Consider the following 22,457-nt stretch of genomic DNA (forward strand, 5'->3'; position numbering starts at 1 on the left):
ACTCCCATATAACTCCCTCCCAACTGTATGGCACTGTGCCGCCAACTCTGCCCTGCCTCTGAAATAGGACATATCCAAGGATGGTGATGTCTGGGACATTGTGTGTAACGTATGGTTCCATGAGTATGACTATGTCAGGCTGTTGCTATGGGACAGCAAACCCGATTTTGGCATAATCCCCTAGAGGTTAGTAAGGAGGACTTTACAGGGTCAGTACAGCTGGGTTTGCCACTGTAGTTTCTGGTTCAAGGTCAATGCCGGGTGATCTGACTGGCTTCATTCCTTTTTGTAGACTGTGCAGTGGTTTGATATACTGAGTGGTAATTTGAGAGGGCATTTAATAGTCAACTGCATTGTTCTAGGTCTGGAGTTACATATAGGTCAGACCAGGTAAAGACAGCAAATTTCCTTACTTAAGGATATTAGTGAACCAGATGGCTTTTTATGATAATCGCCAATTGTTATACGGTCACTAGTAACACGACTAGCTTTTCAGTACAAATTAGAGGAAAGAAATTGCTTAAAGTTAGCAAACATTTACTGCAATTTTTGTGCGGATCGCCAACGGCACCCAAATTAAAAGCTCTTGGCCATGAATACTGCTGAACTAAGCTGCTTATACGCCTTCAATGTGAAGAGGATGGTAAATTTAGACCAGTTGAGTACTCCTGAACTTTAGGATGTTAAAGTTACTCCATTTGAGTAACTTCAGGGTATGTTATATACATTTAAACCTAAAACCAAGGATAAGTTCAGCCTTGTGGATTCAGTGAGACGAATCTTAGTTTCACAAATTTTACACCAGTATTCTAAAATTCAACTGGCATTGTACCAAACTCTAAATGTGCGCATCTACATATCAGGTCAGCTAAAGGAAAACATCAATTAAGCATTTACTTGTATGCAACAGTCTCAGTAGCAAATCAAATAGGAATTGCATTTAAACAAATGAGCATTCGCTGTTGTGAATGTGAAGTAACCTGGTGTTTTATTGTTTGTTATGGAAGATACACTAAAACTTGAAAAATGTAAAACATATAAAAGAGATTAGGGACTGCCATTTTATCAATATGTGATAAATATTCATAGTCATACCATAGAACAGGGTACAATGGTAGTGTGAATTTCAACAAGCTCTCCACTGAAGTTAGTTTTATAAAAAAAATTATACTATGCTTTATACAAACATCACTTCTGTTGTTCATTGGGTAATGTGCAGTGGATTGCTAGAATTGTTTTCGGAGGTTTCAGCATTCCTATAGAATTTGTAGATATTACATCATGTATTTCAGAGTAACTAATATAGCAATTATTTAAAATTAAAAGATCCAGAATTATCATAATAAATCCACATAAATGCAAATAATAACCCATCCATCCCATTTACTGTCAAATAAGAATGACAGGTACAAATCTTTTCTAGCCTTATCTGAAATAATTTATACACAGAAGGAACCAAGAACATCATCTTCAAATAATAATTAGATGAATTTTCCTCTGCATCTTAATACAGCTTCAAGGAAGATGGTTTCAAAACAGCTGTTTCTTGTGCACAATTGATTTTTAAAATTTAATCAACATTGTAATGTAATTATAACAAATGTAGCTGCTATTTAAAGTAAAACCATTCAGCTTTGTCACTATTCAGCAAACCAGTCAAGCATATCAATAACGTAATAGAAACCACTGGTCTACAATGTATGTTCATGAAAAATGATTCAGTTTCATGATTTTTAGACTATAAAGTGAAACAATTCTACAGTTGTTAGCTTGTAAACCAGCACTGCAGAACATTTAGTTAATTGGATCCTGCCTCCATTAAATTCCAATTTAAGCAGAAGATGTGACACTTTGCTTGTAGACAGCATGGTAAGCATTTCGCAGGAGGACGTAAGGAAAGCAAGATTCCAGTAGGTCCATTGTCAGGAAAGGAGATTCTTGTACAATCTGAGGAAAATTCCAACCACATGTCAGCAATGATTTCATACAATGTCGCATTTCAATCTGTTTTTAGTGACTAAAGTAGGTCAGACTGTTGCTACGCATATACAGTGGTGCAAACAAACCACAAAAAGCCTCAACAAAACTAGTGTTGGCAGCTCAGCAAAAGCACCATAAATATTACACTGCACAATCTTTTAAGGACAAAGTGTTTGTAAGTTCAAAGTTAAAACAAACAGCGTGGGTAATTTTTCAAAGACAGACAAGCTGGATGTTTACAGATGAGCTCATGACATAAAACATCATTGCTGAGTGCAAGCAATTGTCCTGGTTATCTGAAGTTGCTTGACTCCTTAAATACATTTGTGACACTTCGAGTTGTTGGCTACTGTTTCTGCAGAACCAAGAATAAAAGAACTTGTAGGTTAACAAAAAAAACCCACACTGAATTATTGTACAATTTGAACAGGACCATCATTACAATCAACCATGATATATTCTGCAACTATTTGGCAATGGGAAATAAGGCCATTGCAGAGTTGTTCACATTATGCCAATGAACCTCTATAGTACAAGGTCATTGGAATTTGATGAGGCGACAAAAGGTCTTCTATTGGTAAATTTAGATAGTAAAATATTTTTTTAAAAAGAGCTCTCTCCACTCAGATAAATCCAGCTGAATGAGGCATAGACTCAATGTCTTCCCTGTATTCTAGTTTCAAGGATTTTGTGACATTTTGTTGGTTTTAACTTGACTGCATAACATAAATACCTGCTGACATTTTACCTTCATACTCACCATGTCAAGCAGTAAATAAACAGATTCTCTGTTTCTGGTAGTAGTTTTGTCAGTCTCTTGTCCAATTTTTAGCAAACTTGAAGAGGCAAGCTGGAGAGAAACATTTGCAATTAAGTACACTAGTAGTGCTGTTTTTCAAACATAGATCCAAATCTTCACAGTAACCTCTTTGCAGCGTTAATGTAAGCCTACTTGTAACACTAATAAAGATTATCTACCGATTCGTGTTGGAACAATTCTGATGGATGCTAATCAGAGGAAAAATACATACTTTCGTGCCAACATTATCAAGGTGAGAAATGCTGGCTGCTCCTTGAAGTTGGACATATCTGTACATTTTTAACATTTTGTATCATTACCAGAATGAGTTTTAATAATAAAATTGTAAAGGTCCTGCCTGTTGATTCACTTATTTCCCCTTTTTTTGGTTGTTATCATTTTGATCCATGGATGTTTAATGGACATGTATCTTTAAGTCAAGCAGCAGAGAGAATGAGGAATTCAGAAAGTTGCAACATAGTATGTGGTACTAGCTTTGGACAACAGAACTCAGACTTTATGGCACCTAAGAGATGGGGTGGGAGGGACTTGGTTCGATTGGTTGGCTTGTGGCCAATCAATTGGCCAAAAGGCTGTATTTTGCCTGGCAACAGGTGGTGATTGGATCCTGCCCGAGTGGGATGATTTCCAAGGCCCAAGGAAAGTAGAATCGGGTCTCTGGACACTCAAGGACCTGTTCTCTCTCGTGTTTTCTCCAGAAAAGTATTTCTGAAACTGCAGAGATGTGAATGAATCTACAGTAAAAACCATTACAGACTGGAAAGCTGAAATTTTGACCTGAAAACCTGATTTGAAGGAAAGTGTACAAGAAACAACCATCTGAAAGAAAGATTCAGTGTACTTATTATTTTCACCCCTCTCTTCCTGTGTGTTATATATATATAGGAGGGTAAGTTAAAGTGGGGGATTAGGTAATAGTTAACCAGTTGTAACTGCTACATATTTCATTACAGTTCTTGTCATAAATGAAAAGTGTTTACATTTACAAACCTGGTGACTGTAATCATTGGGCAGCCAAGGCCCAAAGACTTTGGGTATTTTTCTAAGAATTATTAGTTAATTCAATTGTGTTGGGACTCCTAGGTCAAGGGGGGGGTCGCTAGAAATGACCACACCCTAGCCCAGGGTGTCGTAACAAAATTAATTCCTTATTTGTTAACTCAAGGAATTTGACTGGCTTAATTCTTACACCAAGATATAGACAGATATGGAATTGACCATATCACATTTCTTTTCAATTAAAACACAAGATTGGGATATAGAATCCGTTAACCATTTCTAATCTGGTCATAACACATCAAAGACTAATTGAGTCAAAACATCTCATACTGGAAAAAGCTACATAAAGCTGCCCATGTGTAAAAACAAGCCTATGAATAATCCGAATTAGCCTCATGATTTATAGTCAAAGACCATGAAAGTTTAATTGGGAACTGTTTTCTCCAGAGTTGAAAATGTAGATTTACATTTCATGGGCTCAACATTTTTCAAAGAATAAACATTATTTCTTTGAAATCAGTGTCATAATTGCAGCTTTGAAGAAAACATCTCCATAACCACCGATTTTGTTCCATGACAAAGTCCTTATATGGATTCAAATTTTGTCGCATTAAAACAGCTCCTTCCTAGAGTTGTCAAATTTTGCATGGTGGCATGCCCATTGGACTTGAACTGTTTGGAAACTCTAGAGAGTATAGACGGTTATCATTTTGCTTATCTACAGAATCAATGCCGATATGTTCTTTTAATTTGCGAGATAGATTTTCCAAACAGTTTCATTCAAATCTAATGATTTTTCAATCTTGGTACATAGAATAACTTTCAATAATTAGTTGTGTCAAATAATTTTCCCCATCATTTTGGCACACAATCTAGTTTGCACCTCATCCAAACATTCCATGTCACCCCTTCCTCAAATGCCATCCCAATCCCATGCCAATCAGATCCCAAACCTTCCAGCCCACCCATGCCATTCCCATCCTGCTCTTATCATCCCCAGCCCTTCCATCATGCTCCTCCTCATGGAAACAATCTTTCCAGCCCAGATTAATCCTTCTGCTCAGCTGTTCTCAGCTACTGTTGCTTTTGTTCCCCACCAACCATACCCCACCCCACACTGGCGTTACCACCAAATGTTGGCAGCGCACATATTTGATATTAGCTTCAACAGAGAGAGAGAGAGAGAGAGAGGAATCACAAATCAAGGTTTTAAATTTAAGTAAGGCAAATTTCAGAAGCTTGAGAAAATGGTTTGACCACAGTGAACTGGGTGGAACCGTTAATGACTAAATCTTCAGCAGTGGAATGTATTCAAGAAAATATCCAGCATAATACTAAACCAATTCATATTCACAAAAATGCAACGGTTCCACTTGTATAGTTTAGCAACCACAGTCAAAAAATGATATGCAAGGAAAAGTGGAGATCCAGCAGATTAGGGGAGCTAAAAAATGAGATAAAGAAAATAACCAGTATAAAAAGGGGAAAAAATTGCAAGTCTAACAAGTTGAGAGAAATAATGAAGGGGAATGGGGGTCCATTAAAGTCAAGCAACTCTATAATGGACAATATTGAAACGGTGGACTTCTAAATAAAATATTTCATATCAGTTTTCAAAGTGGAAGAACTTAGCAGATTTAATAAGTGAAAAAAGGCAGGGACAACCAAAGGATTTGAGCTGCACAAATTCCAGGGGCTAATACTTTCCACCCATAAAGAATTAATAAATTGATGCGTATGTTATTCGAAGTATTAGTCATAATTTTCCAAAGCTCTCTAGATTTGAATTTGTGCCTTTGGATGGAAATTTGCAATTAAGGGAGGGACAGACAGCTACAGATCTGCCAGTTTCATTCAATTTTTGTGGAAGTTACTGGAATTTATCAGACTGTAACAGAAAGCACTTTCTTTTCAAACAAAGTGTAGTGAAAATCCTGAATTCTTACCCCAAAAAAGCCAGGTCAACAGCATTAAAAAAAAATTGAGATGGATAGTTTTTGTTAAATAAAGATATCAAAGAGCAAAGATGGCTAAAACAAAACGAGGCACACATCAGCCATGAGCCAGTTGAAAGGTGGAAGAGGTTGAAGGACTGATTGACCTATTCCAAGTTCACAGCATATACATTTCATGACTGCTCAGTCATGAAAAAGGCAACAAAAATAATCTTTGAAAGGAATGATGGAAATGTTTTATCCCTTAGTCGCAAGTATCTCCAAGGAATTCTTGGACGTGTGGGTAGTGGAATTTCTTTCAAATATTTCAGGATAATTTCAAAAATGTGAATTCCCAGTCTGGAGCTTTGCATGCCTAGCGTTCATACGAAGAATTGGGCACAGAGGTCAACCAAACCCGCAACATTGCCCATTAATTTTATTGGGCAGAAAATCCTGTGGAGTATGCACCGTGCCTGAATTCCTGATGTGCAATTCTGGTGCACAAAGCCTTGTGTTCAGAGTGCAAATTCATAAAATCAACTCTTTTGATCATGCAGGAATGCGAGAAGTATTCAAAGATAATACTACCACGCAACAATGTTTTCCTCCCAAAATCTAATATTTTCCAAAAAAAAAAATATGGTTTCGGAAATAATTTTTGCCATATTTTGCGCATCTCTTATTCTCAATGAGTTTAATGATTTTTTTCTGTATCCTCACATGGTCAGCTCAAAGGAAATCCTTGTTTCTCTGGGCCTGAATAGCTTGCCATGCTTTTAAAAAATAAATTTAGAGTACCCAATTCATTTTTTTCCAATTAAGGGACAATTTAGCATGGCCAATCCACCGACCCTGCACATCTTTTGGGTTGTGGAGGCGGAGCCCACCCAAACACGGGGAGAATGTGCAAACTCCACATGGAAAGTGACCCAGAGCTGGGATCAAACCTGGGACCTCGGTGCCGTGAGGATGCTGTGCTAACCACTGCGCCACCGTGCTGCCCTCAGCTTGCCATGTTTAGTTACAACACTACTTTATTAAATATAATCAATAGTACAGCAAAGTTACTCAATGTCAGAAGGAATTTTGTTACTCTGACACTTAAATTACATCAAATGTCTACAATAACAGTCCAAAGATGTGCAGGGGAGGTGGATTGGCCATGATAAATTGCCCTTAGTGTCCAAAATTACCCTTACTGTTGGGTGGGGTTATAGGGTTATGGGGATAGAGTGGAGGTGTTGACCTTGGGTAGGGTGCTCTTTCCAAGAGCCGGTGCAGACTCGATGGGCCGAATGGCCTCCTTCTGCACTGTAAATTCTATGATAACATTTTCAAACTGTATCTCTTAATTCTGCTCACCCCATCATCCCATTTATTGCTAGATTCCCAGTTTATGTCCCACTTGTAAAAGCTTTAATTTTACTTCCTTCCGACCTAATTTACAAATTCAAATTTTATTTTCCAGGTAAATAATTTATTGGTCTGTCTTACTTGGAGAACTCTTGCATATATTTTGGACAGTACGAAGTCTTACAACACCAGGTTAAAGTCCAACAGGTTTGTTTCGATGTCACTAGCTTTCGGAGTGCTGCTCCTTCCTCAGGTGAATGCAGGGGTCTGTTCCAGAAACACATATATAGACAAATTCAAAGATGCCAGACAATGCTCGGAATGTGAGCATTAGCAGGTGATTAAATCTTTACAGATCCAGAGATGGGGTAACCCCAGGTTAAAGAGGTGTGAATTGTGTCAAGCCAGGACAGTTGGTAGGATTTCACAGGCCAGATGGTGGGGGATGAATGTAATGCGACATGAATCCCAGGTCCCGGTTGAGGCCGCACTCATGTGTGCGGAACTTGGCTATAAGCTTCTGCTCGGCGATTCTGCGTTGTCGCGGGTCCTGAAGGCCGCCTTGGAGGACGCTTACCCGGAGATCAGAGGCTGAATGCCCTTGACTGCTGAAGTGTTCCCCGACTGGAAGGGAACATTCCTGCCTGGTGATTGTTGCGCGATGTCCGTTCATTCGTTGTCGCAGCGTCTGCATGGTCTCGCCAATGTACCACGCTTCGGGACATCCTTTCCTGCAGCGTATGAGGTAGACAACGTTGGCCGAGTCGCACGAGTATGTACCGCGTACCTGGTGGGTGGTGTTCTCACGTGTAATGGTGGTATCCATGTCGATGATCTGGCACGTCTTGCAGAGATTGCCATGACAGGGTTGTGTGGTGTCGTGGTCACTGTTCTGAAAACTGGGTAGTTTGCTGCAAACAATGGTTCGTTTGAGGTTGCGCGGTTGTTTGAAGGCAAGTAGTGGGGGTGTGGGGATGACCTTAGCAAGATGTTCATCGTCATCAATGACGTGTTGAAGGCTGTGAAGAAGATGACGTAGTTTCTCCGCTCCGGGGAAGTACTGGACGACGAAGGGTATTCTGTCGGATGTGTCCCATGTTTGTCTTCTGAGGAGGTCGGTCCGGTTTTTCGCTGTGGCGCGTTGGAACTGTCGATCGATGAGTCGAGTGCCATATCCCGTTCGTACGAGGGCATCTTTCAACGTCTGTAGATGTCTGTTACGCTCCTCCTCGTCTGAGCAGATCCTGTGTATACGGAGTGCTTGTCCATAGGGGATGGCTTCTTTAATGTGTTTAGGGTGGAAGCAGATCCAGATCTTCAGAGCACCCTACGTGCTTTCATCCCACGTACTCCCCACATTGGAGATCTCTACTGCCTCCCGAAAATACATAAGGCCAACACACCAGGCCGCCCTATCGTTTCAGGCAATGGGACCCTGTGTGAGAACCTCTCTGGCTACATCGAGGGCATCTTGAAACCCATTGTACAAGGTACACCCAGCTTCTGTCGCGACACGACGGACTTCCTACAGAAACTCAGCACCCATGGACCAGTTGAACCAGGAACATTCCTCGTCACAATGGACGTCTCGGCACTCTACACCAGCATCCCCCATGACGACGGCATTGCTGCAACAGCCTCAGTACTCAACACCGACAACTGCCAATCTCCAGATGCAATTCTGCAACTCATCTGCTTCATTCTGGATCACAACGTCTTCACCTTCGACAACAAGTTCTTCATCCAGACGCACGGAACAGCCATGGGGACCAAATTCGCACCCCAATACGCCAACATCTTCATGCACAAGTTTGAACAGGACCTACTCACCGCACAGGACCTTCAACCGACGTTATACACCAGATACATCGATGACATTTTTTTCCTTTGGACCCACGGCGAAGAATCACCGAAACGACTACACGATGACATTAATAAGTTCCATCCAACCATCAGACTCACCATGGACTACTCTCCAAAATCAGTTGCATTCTTGGACACACTCGTCTCCATCAAGGACGGTCACCTCAGCACTTCGCTTTACCGCAAACCCACGGATAACCTCATGATGCTCCACTTCTCCAGCTTCCACCCTAAACACATTAAAGAAGCCATCCCCTATGGACAAGCACTCCGTATACATAGGATCTGCTCAGACGAGGAGGAGCGTAACAGACATCTACAGACGTTGAAAGATGCCCTCTTACGAACGGGATATGGCACTCGACTCATCGATCGACAGTTCCAAAGCGCCACAGCGAAAAACCGGACCAACCTCCTCAGAAGACAAACATGGGACACAACCGACAGAATACCCTTCGTCGTCCAGTACTTCCCCGGAGCGGAGAAACTACGTCATCTTCTTCACAGCCTTCAACGCGTCAATGATGACGATGAACATCTTGCCAAGGTCATCCCCACACCCCCACTACTTGCCTTCAAACAACCGCGCAGCCTCAAACGAACCATTGTTTGCAGCAAACTACCCAGTCTTCAGAACAGTGACCACGACACCACACAACCCTGTCATGGCAATCTCTGCAAGACGTGCCAGATCATCGACATGGATACCACTATTACACGTGAGAACACCACCCACCAGGTACGCGGTACATACTCGTGCGACTCGGCCAACGTTGTCTACCTCATACGCTGCAGGAAAGGATGTCCCGAAGCGTGGTACATTGGCGAGACCATGCAGACGCTGCGACAACGAATGAACGGACATCGCGCAACAATCACCAGGCAGGAATGTTCCCTTCCAGTCGGGGAACACTTCAGCAGTCAAGGGCATTCAGCCTCTGATCTCCGGGTAAGCATTCTCCAAGGCGGCCTTCAGGACCCGCGACAACGCAGAATCACCGAGCAGAAACTTATAGCCAAGTTCCGCACACGAGTGCGGCCTCAACCGGGACCTGGGATTCATGTCGCATTACATTCATCCCCCACCATCTGGCCTGCAAAATCCTACCAACTGTCCTGGCTTGATACAATTCACACCTCTTTAACCTGGGGTTACCCCATCTCTGGATCTGTAAAGATTTAATCACCTGCTAATGCTCACATTCCGAGCATTGTCTGGCATCTTTGAATTTGTCTATATATGTGTTTCTGGAACAGACCTCTGCATTCACCTGAGGAAGGAGCAGCGCTCCGAAAGCTAGTGACATCGAAACAAACCTGTTGGACTTTAACCTGGTGTTGTAAGACTTTGTACTGTGCTCACCCCAGTCCAACGCCGGCATCTCCACATCATATATTTTGGAGGAAGCACATAGTTAAAAAATCTCAAAAGAAACAATGTGGAATAATTGCAAATTTGTAAAGTGGCTTTGTCAGTGAGCTTTTTTCTGAATGGCCGCAACACGAACAAAGCTTTATATTTTGTTTCAACCTGTATTCCAACTTTTCATCTTTTTTTGTATGAACAGTCTGCAAACCATCATGAAATCATAAATTTGAACTTTCATACCTTTGACTCAGATTGAAAATCATTCCCAGAAGGCCAGTTCTTTAGCCAAAGGTTCATCACAGAATTACAAGTCAGGAGGGTGCCATTTGGCTCATCATGCCTGCACCGACCCTTTGAAACAACTATCTAACTACAGCTCTTTCCCCATAAACTTGGAAAGTTCCCCCTTGAAAATAATCTTTATTGTCACAAGTAGGTTTACATTACCACTGCAATTAATCCACCGTGAAAAGCCCCTAGTCGCCACATTCAGGCGCCAGTACGGGTACACAGAGTTAGAATTCAGAATGTCCAAATTACCTAACAGCATATCTTTCGGGACTGTGGGAGGAAATCGGAGCACGCGGAGGAAATCCACGCAGACACGGTGAGAAAGTGCAGACTCCGCACAGACAGTGACCCAAGCTGGGAATCAAACCTGGGACCCTGGTGCTGTGAAGCTATGCATTCAATTCCTTTTTGAAAGCCATCAGTGAAGTGGTCTTCACCACTCTCTCAAGCAGTGCCCAGGTCATCACTTGCTGTGTAGATATTTCTCCCTCTCATGATTATTTTCCCATTATCTTAAATCGGTGTTCTCTGGTTATTCACCCGTCTGCCACTGGAAATAGTTTCTCATTAATTACTCTATCAAAACACTTAATCATTTTGATTAGATTTAGATTTGTCACATGTAGATTTAGATTAGTCACGTGTACCAAGGTACAGTGAAAAGTATTGTTCTGTGTACAGTCCAGGCAGATCACTCCATACATGAAAACATAGAACATATGATAAATACACAATGTAAATACATAGACAGAGGGTGAAGCAACTGTAGAGAAGATGTAGAGAACAGTATCAAATATCTCTTTAACTTTCTTTGCACTCACAAGATTACCAGCTTTTATAGCCTCACCACAGAAATCCCTCACCCTGGCAATCATTCTAGTCAATCTCTACACCCTTTCTACGAACATTTTCATTCTCCCTAAAGTGTTATGTCCAGACCAGGACAATACTCCAGCTGGTATGGTATAACTTCCTTCCTTTGGGAATCCAAGGATCCCGTGTGCCTTTCTAACAGCCTTCTCAACTTGAACGGTCTCCTTCAAAGACATGTTTGTACACTCTCCATTCCTGCAAATGTTTAAATGTGTGCTATTTATATTGTTTCTCCCAATTTGTCCGACCAAAATTAATCAATTCACACTTTTCTGTAAAATTTCATGTCCTTCTTAAGCCTGTTACTATCCCCCTCACTGTTTATTACATTTCTCATATTAGTTTCATTGTCAAACTTTGAAATTAAGCCCTGTAAACCGGGTCCATATCATGAATGTATTGAAAAGCTGTATTCCCTACACCGACTCCTGGGGAAAACCTCTTAAATACTTGTCTGTTTTTTGTCTCTCAGGCAGTTCTGTATCTATGCAGCCACTAACCCTTTAACCATTATTGTTCTGCCATTTAAGTTAACAAGTTAAATCTGAAGTAGTATTCTCATCATGACATTGTGTTACTTTTGAAACTAGATATTTTGCCTGCAGAAGTGGAGCACTTAAATTCATCGAAATTTACAAAATCTATATATACTTTTCTAATGCAGTTGAAATTTCACTTGTTCTTATTTCTGTGGTAACTGTCTCTAGAAAGCAAAGTGCATAAGGAAAATCTCTGCAGGTTTTCCTCAGGGCTGTGTTCTGGGCTCAACCATCCTCAGCTGTTGCATCACTGGTGTTCCCTCTGTCATGAGGCTAGAAGTGGGGCTGTGCACTGATGGATGCACAGTATGTACAATTCACAATATTACATTTGCAACTACTCAGGTAATGAAGCAGCTTGTAATTTCATGCCACAAGACCAATACAATATTCAGGTTTGGGCTGGTAATTGGCAAGAAGCATTCCAGCTACACAAGTTAGAGTCAATAGCAATCTCCAACAAAGAAAGAATATCTAACCACCTCCCTTTGATATTCAATGGCATTACCACCACCTAATGCCCCACCATCAGCATCCTGAGACATCACCATTGACCAGAAATGAACTTGGCCAGCCACATAAATCCTGTGGTAATTACAGCAGATTAGAAGCTGGTTATTCTGCAGTGGGTGATTTCAAAGCCTAATCACCATTTACAAGGTACAAGTCAGACATGTGATGGAATATTCTCCACTTGACAGAATAAGTGAGGCTCAATATCGAGCACAAAGCATCCCACCTGTTAGGTACCCTATCCACCACACTAAACATTCACCCCCTCCCTCGTCACCACAAAATTGTTGGAGTGTGTACCATCCAAAATGTGCACTGCAGTAACTCACTTGCTTCTCCAGCAATATCCTCCCCAACCCAAAAGCTCCACAAATTAGGGCAAGAGTGGCAGCTGTATGGGAAACATCCCTGCCACGTCACACCATCCTGGCTTGGAATATTTTGCCATTCCTTTGTTGTTGCTAGGTAAAAATCCTGGAACTTCCTCCCTTACAGAATTGAGTACCTTCAACACACTGCCTGCAGTTCTACAGGGCAGATGCTTTTATCACCATCTTTAGGTGTAATTAGGGATGGGCAATAAATCTAGGCTTGCACATCCCAAAATAAATATAATAAAACCTGCGAAACATTGTTATTCCCTGCTGTTTCAACATTTTTTAATGGAATTTATAATTTTCTTCACATTTGTTTTAATGTGTAATTGTGGGAATATGTTGTAGATTTACAGTGCCAATTTAAGGAAGTGCAAGATTTCCTTCAAAAGGTTTCCCCCACATCAAGCTATGTTTTTTCTTCCCTGTTACATAGTTTTAGGCTGACAACTGTATGTTCCCCAGCCTGTCAATGAAATCAAGAAGCGGAGTAAACTAGCCTGCAATAACTTTCCTTCCCTGCCTGTAGAGAAGCAGCTGGCATCTTCTCATTTTTGATGAGCTATTGAAGGACATGCCTAAATTTTGAGATCTATGATTTTTGAGTGCATGAAAAGTGCTATATAAATGCACATCAGTCTTTTTCTATGAAAGATATGCAAACTTGCCGAACAATTATGAAAATTGTTATGGCCCTGCTACTGGTGCTTTCAAAATTAGTTTTATGGCAAACCCTTTGTACTCAATGTGGATACAGATCTTGCATTTAGCTTATGTTGCAAATAGCCCGTCTGTGTTGTGCGCTTAAAATGTTCAAGTGACTTAGGATCTGATTGGAGAATGTCAAGTCTGTTAAATCATACAACACAAGAAGAGCAACTTACCCACCCACAATACCCTCCACCCGAGCAACCTTTCTACAGCCTGGCAATATTTTTCTCTTCAGGTAATTGTCCAATTATATTTTGAAGGCCTCCAGATTCTTTGGCAGGACATCTTATGGATTCAATTAAATAACTATTCCATCAGATCCTTTGATGTACATCTATTAATTTCAACTAAATATTGGACTAAGAATTCAAAAGATGCAGTTTAAGTGGCATAACATCACTGTTGCAACATAACAGCGGTAAAATAATGATGGGTGCTACTTAATCTATTGTTCAATCAGGTTCAGCGCTCTACAATGTTTTCATGTGTGCACACTCAGAGCCAGAGTATAGAGATTTTTCAACTGTCTTCACTGTTAAATACACAATTTTAAAATGATCAGGATGCTGATGCCAAATCAGCAGCAGCATTTATTTCCTTGCAAAGGTATTTTCTCTTTAGCTACTTTAATGTCAAAAGTAGCATAAAAATGTTACTGTAGAAAGCAAAGTTGCAGAATTGTTAGGCAGATGTACTAGGATCATAAACAAAGTGGTGAGGACTTGTAAAGTGCAGCCTACATGAAATTGAGGGAAAGCTAGAGTCCATCACTGAGAAACACCGAACTGCAAAACATATTGGAATGAGTATATTCAAATCTTAGAGGGACGGAACCATATTTTGTACAGGTATGGCGAAGTGGGGGGTCCTTAAGATTTCTCTTTTGCATTCAGTTCTTTGGTAAAATAACTTGATAAGCTGATCAACTGATAACAGCAGAAATTACTGAAGAAGAAATTGCCAGGAGTATCACAGTCATATATGCTTCCAAAACTTATGAGGAAGAAGGACACTACTTTTAAAAGGCATCATGGAATATGAATAGTTTACCTTGACAACACTGAAATCCAGAGGATTAGGGGCATGTTCTGTAGTTTTGGTGCAAAGATTAACTCATGTCTGAACATGAAATGAAATGAAATGAAATGAAAATCGCTTATTGTCACAAGTAGGCTTCAAATGAAGTTACTGTGAAAAACCCCTAGTCACCACATTCCGGCACCTGTTCGGGGAGGCTGGTACGGGAATTGAACCATGTTGCTGGCCTGCCTTAGTCTGCTTTCAAAGCCAGTGATTTAGCCCTGTGCTAAACCAGCCCCGCTGATCCGCTGGAACATACCTCTTGAGTTATTAAAATGTAAATATTCTGGTGGAGGATCTTTCACTGAAGACATACCAAGATGCAAGATTACTTGAGGAATTTACAGGTACTCTTGTCTGGATATTTACAGAAATTCAAATGCAATGGTTGCCGCAGACTTGTGTCCAGACACTTGTAATCTATCAAAAAGGGGTGTGAATGGGCTACTTTATGACAAGCAAGTAAAAATTGTGTTGTCATCCCTTATTGTGTGACAATTACATCTGCCACCAACCAAATTGTGTGGATAATGGAAAACACTGACGTCACATGGCAGAAACTGACTTAAGTAGCAAATATCTTTTAAAAACATAAGAACTAGGAGCAGGACTAGGCAATTCAGCCCCTCGAGCTTCCTTCGCCATTCAATACAATCATGACTATCTCATTCCGGCCTCATCTCTACCTTCCTGCCAGCTCCCCATAATCCTTCATCCTACTGCTCATTAAAAACCTATCAATCTCTACAAATTTATTTAGTGTTGCGGTGTCCACTGCATTCTGGAGTAGAGAATTCCACAGATTCACAACCCTTTGAGTGAACTAATTTCTCATTTGTTTTAAATCTGCCACCTCTTAGCCTGAAACTATGGCCTATTCATTCTAAGAACAACCCAGAGAGGATAGTCTGGAACAAGGACGTCAGAGGGAATACATCTTGCACTAAGAAAAGTCACATCAGGCAGAGTAGTGTACTTTTTCTTGTACCTGTAGATTGCAATTTTGGCTCGAACATAGCTTTTGACTGGAAAAGACGGAACCCTACGATTGCATGGTGCACCATTGTGAATTAATCACCAGAAACCCCCAGCCTTCATTACCCTTCTTCAGTTAAGTGCAAGAGAATTTCCTGTCCTGCAACACTTTCAACAGTCTTCTTGGAAGAAAAGAATAATATTGCCGTTTGAGGTTTTAGGTAATTGAAGTGTCTGGTACATCTTTGGAAATCATCTTTTTGTGTGTGAGCATGTGTTAATGCACGTGTGAGAGAATGGAGTGGGTATTTGTGTGTGCATTTTCAGCTGTTGAGAAATAAATGTTATCCTATCTTTTAATTTAAACTTACCAGATTGTCTGTTTTGTGCCTGCTCTTAAAAATCACAGCACTCAAGAGTTAAAACACATCGCTAAAATGCATCTTGAGTATTGCTGAAAAAAGGAGACATTCTATCAAAGCTTTTTGTCTTCCACTCTTGAGGACAGCTACTCAAGAAAAAACAACACGACAGGGATATATACTACATTTAAAAAAAAAACTATTTTTATTGGAATTTTAACACTATCAAAATTTACATAACATAAATTTAAAAACCAGAACAAGAATAACAAGCACATCAACAACATATATATCACAGGTTGTCCCCGCATCTGTGACCATAGTTTTCATAATCACGTTTCCTTATTTACAATGGTGTACATAGTTACAAAGGGAACCTTTTATTTACATTCAAAGGTTACTAATGCAGGACTTCCTACCACAAAATTCTTTTCTTTTTTTAAAAATAAATCTTTTTGTTGGCATTTCCCATATTTATAAGCAGTTGTATACATACACATCACATTTGTCATTCCCTTCCAGCTTTTTGTTGCTTGATGAGAGTGCAAATTGATTAGTTAGTGGACCCTGGTAGATGCGTTGCCATAGAGAATACTATCAGGTCCTCTAGTAGTGTGGTTTCTGGGGCCCCAGGGTACCCTACCGTCTCTTTGCGGAGGAAGTGTTTTATTTGGAGGTGTCTCATTTCCTGTCCTTTTGCTAGCCTCCACTTCCTCGTCAGTTCATCTAGTGTCGCCAGTCTGTGCCCTACGTAGAAGTCCCCGACCTTCAATGTACCTCCATCTTTTGAAGGTGGTATCCAGCACAGCTGGGGGGAATCCGTGATTGCCGCATATGGGAGCCATTTTGGCTATCCCGTAGTGTTGTCTCAGCAGGGTCCACGTTCTCAACGTGGCCGCTATCACTGGGTTCGTTATGTATCTTGTTGAGGAATATGGGAGTGCTGCTGTGGCCAGGGCCCGGAGGGTCGTTCCTTTACAGGATGCCTCCTCCATTTGTATCCAATCTGTGTCGGGTTCTTGTACCCAACCCCTCACTCTTTCTGCCGTTGCTGCCCAGTGGTAGTATTGTAAGGCCAAACCCCCTTTGATTTTCCTTCTTTGCAGTGTCTGTTTGGGAATTCTCATCCCCCCCCCCCCACATAAACGCCATGATTAGCCTAAGTTTTGGAAAATGGCCTTGGGGATGAAGATCAGAATGGATCTAAAAAGTAAGAGAAACCTTGGCAGTACGTTCATCTTGATCGTCTGCACTCCCCCCGCCAGGGAGAGTGGGAGTGAGCCCCACCTTTGAAGGTCTCTTCTTACTTCCTCCACCAGGCTGGTCAGGTTCCACTTGTGGATCTGTGTCCAGTCTCTGGATATCTGGATTTCCAGGTAGCGGAATCAGATGTGGGCTGTTTTGAAACGGGAGCCCCTCCAGCTCTCCCTCCCCCTTTTGGGTTCACTGGGAATGCCTCGCTTTTGCCCAGGTTAAGTTTGTAGCCCGAGAAGGTTCCAAACTCTTTCAGTATTTGCAGTATTGCCTTCTGTCCCTCCTGTGGCTTCGAGACATAGGAGGAGGTCATCTGCATAGACTGAGACTCTGTGCTCTGTCTCCTCTCCGGATTCCCTTCCAGCTTTTCGGGTCCCGCAGGGCTATCGCCAGGGGTTCGATCGTGAGCGCGAACAAGAGTGGGGACAGGGGGCAGCCCTGTCTTGTTCCTCTCTGCAGCTGGAAGTATTCAGAGCTGGTGGTGTTAGTTCGGACGCTCGCTTTGGGAGCGTTGTACAGGAGCCTCACCCAGGCGGTGAACCCCGCTCCTAGCCCAAACTGTTCCAGTACCTCAAGGAGGTATTTCCATTCGACTCTGTCGAAGGCCTTTTCTGCATCCAGGGAGACGATCACCTCTGGTGCTCTCTCCCCGGAGGGGGTCATTATTACGTTCAGCAGCCGCCCGATGTTTGCTGTGAGCTGCCTACCCTTGACAAAGCCCGTTTGGTCCTCCGTGACCACCTCTGGTACGCAGCTCTCCAGCCTTTTGGCTAGGACCTTTGCGAGTATTTTCGCATCCACGTTCAGCAGTGAAATGGGTCTGTATGATCCACATTCCGCCAGGTCTTTATCTTTTTTGGATATGGGGACATATACTCCATGAGATGAGAGTGCAAATTAATTAGTTAGTGGACTCTGGTAGATGTGTTGCCATAGAGAATGCAGCTGACAAGTTAGCTGTCAAGATTTGTTTCAAATTCAAACCAGGCAGGTCAACTCTGATTGGCCATAGCAATGGGGAATGAACCAGGGAATGGCTGTCAAATCTTTGTTCAGTTGAAAAAGTTGCGATGTATGGACATGCTCCTTTTGTCTGCAAAAGACTTGGGCCCTGTGTGTGAACATACGCTTCTAGCATGTTTAAGTGAGCCACACTGCAAACCCAACTAATAATCTGGAATCCCTTTTTTGCTTTCATGGGAAATGGGTGTCGCTGGCAAGGTCAGCATATGTTGCCCATCCTTAATTGCCCTTGAATTGAGTGGCTTGCTAGGTTATTTCAGAGGGCTGTTAAGAGCCAACCCCATTCCTATGGGTCCAGAGTCACGTGTAGGCCAGACCATTGTTCACTGTAGATTATGCAAACTCACGAATGGGCCGAAAGCTGCCGCTTTCAGACTTGAAAAGTGCCCAGTCTGCCTCAGATTAACCTGGAAGGTTGTGTTGCAAAAATCTGAGCAACAGGTAATACGAATAAGAATAATCTTTATTATTGTCACAAGTAGGTTCACATTACACTGCAACTCGATTTTCAAATTTGCTGAAGACACCACCGTAGTGGGTCGCATTTCAAACAATGACGAATCAGAGTACAGGAATGAGATAGAGAATCTGGTGAACTGGTGCGACCACAATAATCTCTCCCTCAATGTCAACAAAACGAAGGAGATTGTCATCGACTTCAGGAAGCGTAGTGGAGAACATGCCCCTGTCTACATCAATGCGAATGATGTAGAAAGGGTCGAGAGCTTCAAGTTTTTAGGTGTACAGATCACCAACAACCTGTCCTGGTTCCCCCATGCTGACACTATAGTTAAGAAAGCCCACCAACGACTCTACTTTCTCAGAAGACTAAGGAAATTTGGCATGTCAGCTCTCACCAATTTCTACAGATGCACCATAGAAAGCATTCTTTCTGGTTGTATCACAGCTTGGTGTGGAGCCTGCTCTGCCCAAGACCGCAGGAAACTACAAAAGGTTGTGAATGTAGCCCAGTCCATCACGCAAACCAGCCTCCCATCCATTGACTCTATGTATAATTCCCGCTGCTTCGGAAAGGCAGTTAGCATAATTAAGGACCCATACTCTCTTCCACCTTCTTGCATCAGGAAAAAGATACCAAAGTTTGAGGTCACGTACCAACCGACTCAAGAACAGCTGCTTCCCTACTGCCATCAGACGTTTGAATGGACCTACCTCATATTAAGTTGATTTTTTCTCTACACCTTCCTGTAACTGTAACATTATATTCTGCAGTCGTGAAGCTAATCTTTGCATGCTGATAATATGCATGTAGCAACACAAATAGTATTTTACACTAACAAGATGCTGCTGTCAAGCCAAAATGATGCTCTGCCTGTCACAGAAATGAGTAATCTGGTACACGAGTTTCAATGCCTTTGTGATGACATGATGTGGAGATGCCGGCGTTGGACTGGGGTGAGCAGTGTACAAAGTCTTACAACACCAGGTTAAAGTCCAACAGGTTTGTTTCGATGTCACTAGCTTTCGGAGCGCTGCTCCTTCCTCAGGTGAATGAAGAGGTATGTTCCAGAAACACATATATAGACAAATTCAAAGATGCCAAACAATGCTAGGAATGCGACCATTAGCAGGTGATTAAATCTTTACAGATCCAGAGATGGGGTAACCCCAGGTTAAAGAGGTGTGAATTGTATCAAGCCAGGACAGTTGGTAGGATTTCACAGGCCAGATGGTGGGGGATGAATGTAATGCGACATGAATCCCAGGTCCCGGTTGAGGCCGCACTCATGTGTGCGGAACTTGGCTATAAGTTTCTGCTCGGCGATTCGGCGTTGTCGCGCGTCCTGAAGGCCGCCTTGGAGAACGCTTACCCGGAGATCAGAGGCTGAATGCCCTTGACTGCTGAAGTGTTCCCCGACTGGAAGGGAACATTCCTGCCTGGTGATTGTTATGCGATGTCCGTTCATTCGTTGTCGCTGCATCTGCATGGTCTCGCCAATGTACCACGCTTCGGGACATCCTTTCCTGCAGCGTACGAGGTAGACAACGTTGGCCAAGTCGCACGAGTATGTACCGCGTACCTGGTGGGTGGTGTTCTCATGTGTAATGGTGGTATCCATGTCGATGATCTGGCACGTCTTGCAGAGATTGCCATGGCAGGGTTGTGTGGTGTCGTGGTCACTGTTCTGAAGACTGGGTAGTTTGCTGCAAACAATGGTTCGTTTGAGGTTGCGCGGTTGTTTGAAGGCAAGTAGTGGGGGTGTGGGGATGACCTTGGCAAGATGTTCATCGTTATCAATGACGTGTTGAAGGCTGTGAAGAAGATGACGTAGTTTCTCTGCTCCGGGGAAGTACTGGACGACGAAGGGTATTCTGTCGGTTGTGTCCCATGTTTGTCTTCTGAGGAGGTCGACCCCCATGGCAATGCCTTGCCCAATCATTAACACGAAAGTGAAACAAATGCTTGATAGTTAACTGTTCTCTGCTACATTCTCCATGGCAATGTCGCTACCAAAGTCCACTTGCCAACCAATCAGCATTTTCTGCTCATGCAGTGTAAGTTGTTGTCCCCTTCCTGTTGGTTAATCTTGCCCAGCTGTCTGATGAGTGCAAAACAAAAGTTTCATCTGTATATCTCTTTTTTCGGCAAGTTCTGCATGACCATAGGACTATTTAAAATATATCTTTTTGCAGTCAGTCGAGAGGCAAGGAGAGAAATTATCCCATATCTCTCCCCATCCACAACAGCAGCAAAATCTTTCTTGGTAAAGGGATAATATTGAGGTACAGCTTCAAACAAAACAAGGCATTGGGGAAGATCTAGTGATATCCTAACAATTACCTTGTTTCAAATTAAGGCAATGGTTGTTAAGGTGGTATTTTAGTACAATGGGCCACTAAGTAGAGTTAGACGGGGAGAAATAATTGACCTGAGAACATGTTCACCCCATCTTAGCAATTGAGGGATCAGCATGAGGTATCCAAAGTGCTACTAGATAAAATGGTCCTAAACCTTTAATATCCCAATACTACGCCATCTTACGTGAAATGGCCAATTATAATTAGGGGGTTGGAAAACAGTAGCGGGAAGAAAGAACTTGCATTCAATACCATACCGTAGTAAATTCTCAGAATGCCCCAAAGTGAATTAGAACCAAGCATTGCTTTTGGAAGCAAATGCATAGGCAAATGCTGCAGCCAATTTACATACAGAAAAGATCCACAAAATATGAGTTATTGGAGTAAACTCTGGGTCCCTATTACTCCACACCAGTTGTAAGATCAATAAAACTGAGAACTGACCACATTAACAGTAATCTTTAATACACTTACAGATAGTAGATGAAATGTTCAAAAGTACCTATAAAATGATATAGTAGGCAAAGTTTAAACGCAAAGGAATATATTACATCGGAAAAAATATAGATCCTTAACAATTACAGTGTTGACAAATATCCAAAATAAGGATGAGGGTATCAAATAACAATTTGTTGACCCTGTCATGATATGCAGACATGCACATAATGAGATACAAACAGGCAGCTAATGAACACAGAGAACAGGACATAACCAATCAGCAGACAGAACACTTGGGGGTGGTTTCCCACTATAAAAGGCACGAGGCACTCACACTCCACCTCTTTCCACTGGGGACATCTACAGTGAGAGTCCGGTGTATATATCACATAACACCTACAGCACGTGGCTAAGAGCTAGTCTGGTTCAGTCAGACAGAGTAATCACACTTAGGTTAGCAGAGAGTTGAACTCACAGAGAACTGTGCTAACTGTGTGACAGGTTCAATAAATCAAATTGACTAACTTCAAGGTCTGGAGTATATTTCAGTTGTAGCTGCATCCAGTTGCAGCCCGTGTTATCTCAGTGTGCTTAACACGACAGATCCGACATGTCTGTAATGGAAAGAGAGTTGCAGACTAACCACACAAAAATCCCCCTGCAAGGTTTCAGAAAGTTGAACTAGGATAAAATGCTCGTTTTGCAGGAGTGTTTTGCAAGTCATAACAAGATTTCACAAATTTATAAGTGTACAATATTCTGAACACAATCCTCTTATTGGACATATAGAACCAGAGAGTAATCCTGTTGGCATTTATTAAAGAGACTACTTTTAGACATTTTCAGAATGCAGGAATTTTAAAATATTTTCTCGCTGGTTTTG

General features: G+C 41.9%; 1 protein-coding gene across 9 annotated transcripts in view; it reads right to left on the reverse strand.

Moving 5' to 3' along the window:
• Positions 1 to 962: 962 nt before the first annotated feature.
• The window catches only part of nckap1 (NCK-associated protein 1), a 351,428-nt gene continuing 329,933 nt past the window's right edge, over positions 963 to 22,457 (reverse strand). For all 9 annotated transcript variants that reach the window (XM_072477663.1, XM_072477668.1, XM_072477677.1 and 6 more), the window contains 2 exons: positions 2,741 to 2,830; positions 963 to 1,947 (listed from right to left, as the gene is read on the reverse strand). In XM_072477663.1, coding sequence (XP_072333764.1) covers positions 1,831 to 1,947; positions 2,741 to 2,830 — 207 coding nt within the window. In that variant the 3' untranslated portion in view covers positions 963 to 1,830. The remainder of the gene's footprint in view (positions 1,948 to 2,740; positions 2,831 to 22,457) is intronic.

This window comes from Scyliorhinus torazame, chromosome 2, assembly GCF_047496885.1.
Source record: "Scyliorhinus torazame isolate Kashiwa2021f chromosome 2, sScyTor2.1, whole genome shotgun sequence".
NCBI lineage: Eukaryota > Metazoa > Chordata > Chondrichthyes > Carcharhiniformes > Scyliorhinidae > Scyliorhinus > Scyliorhinus torazame.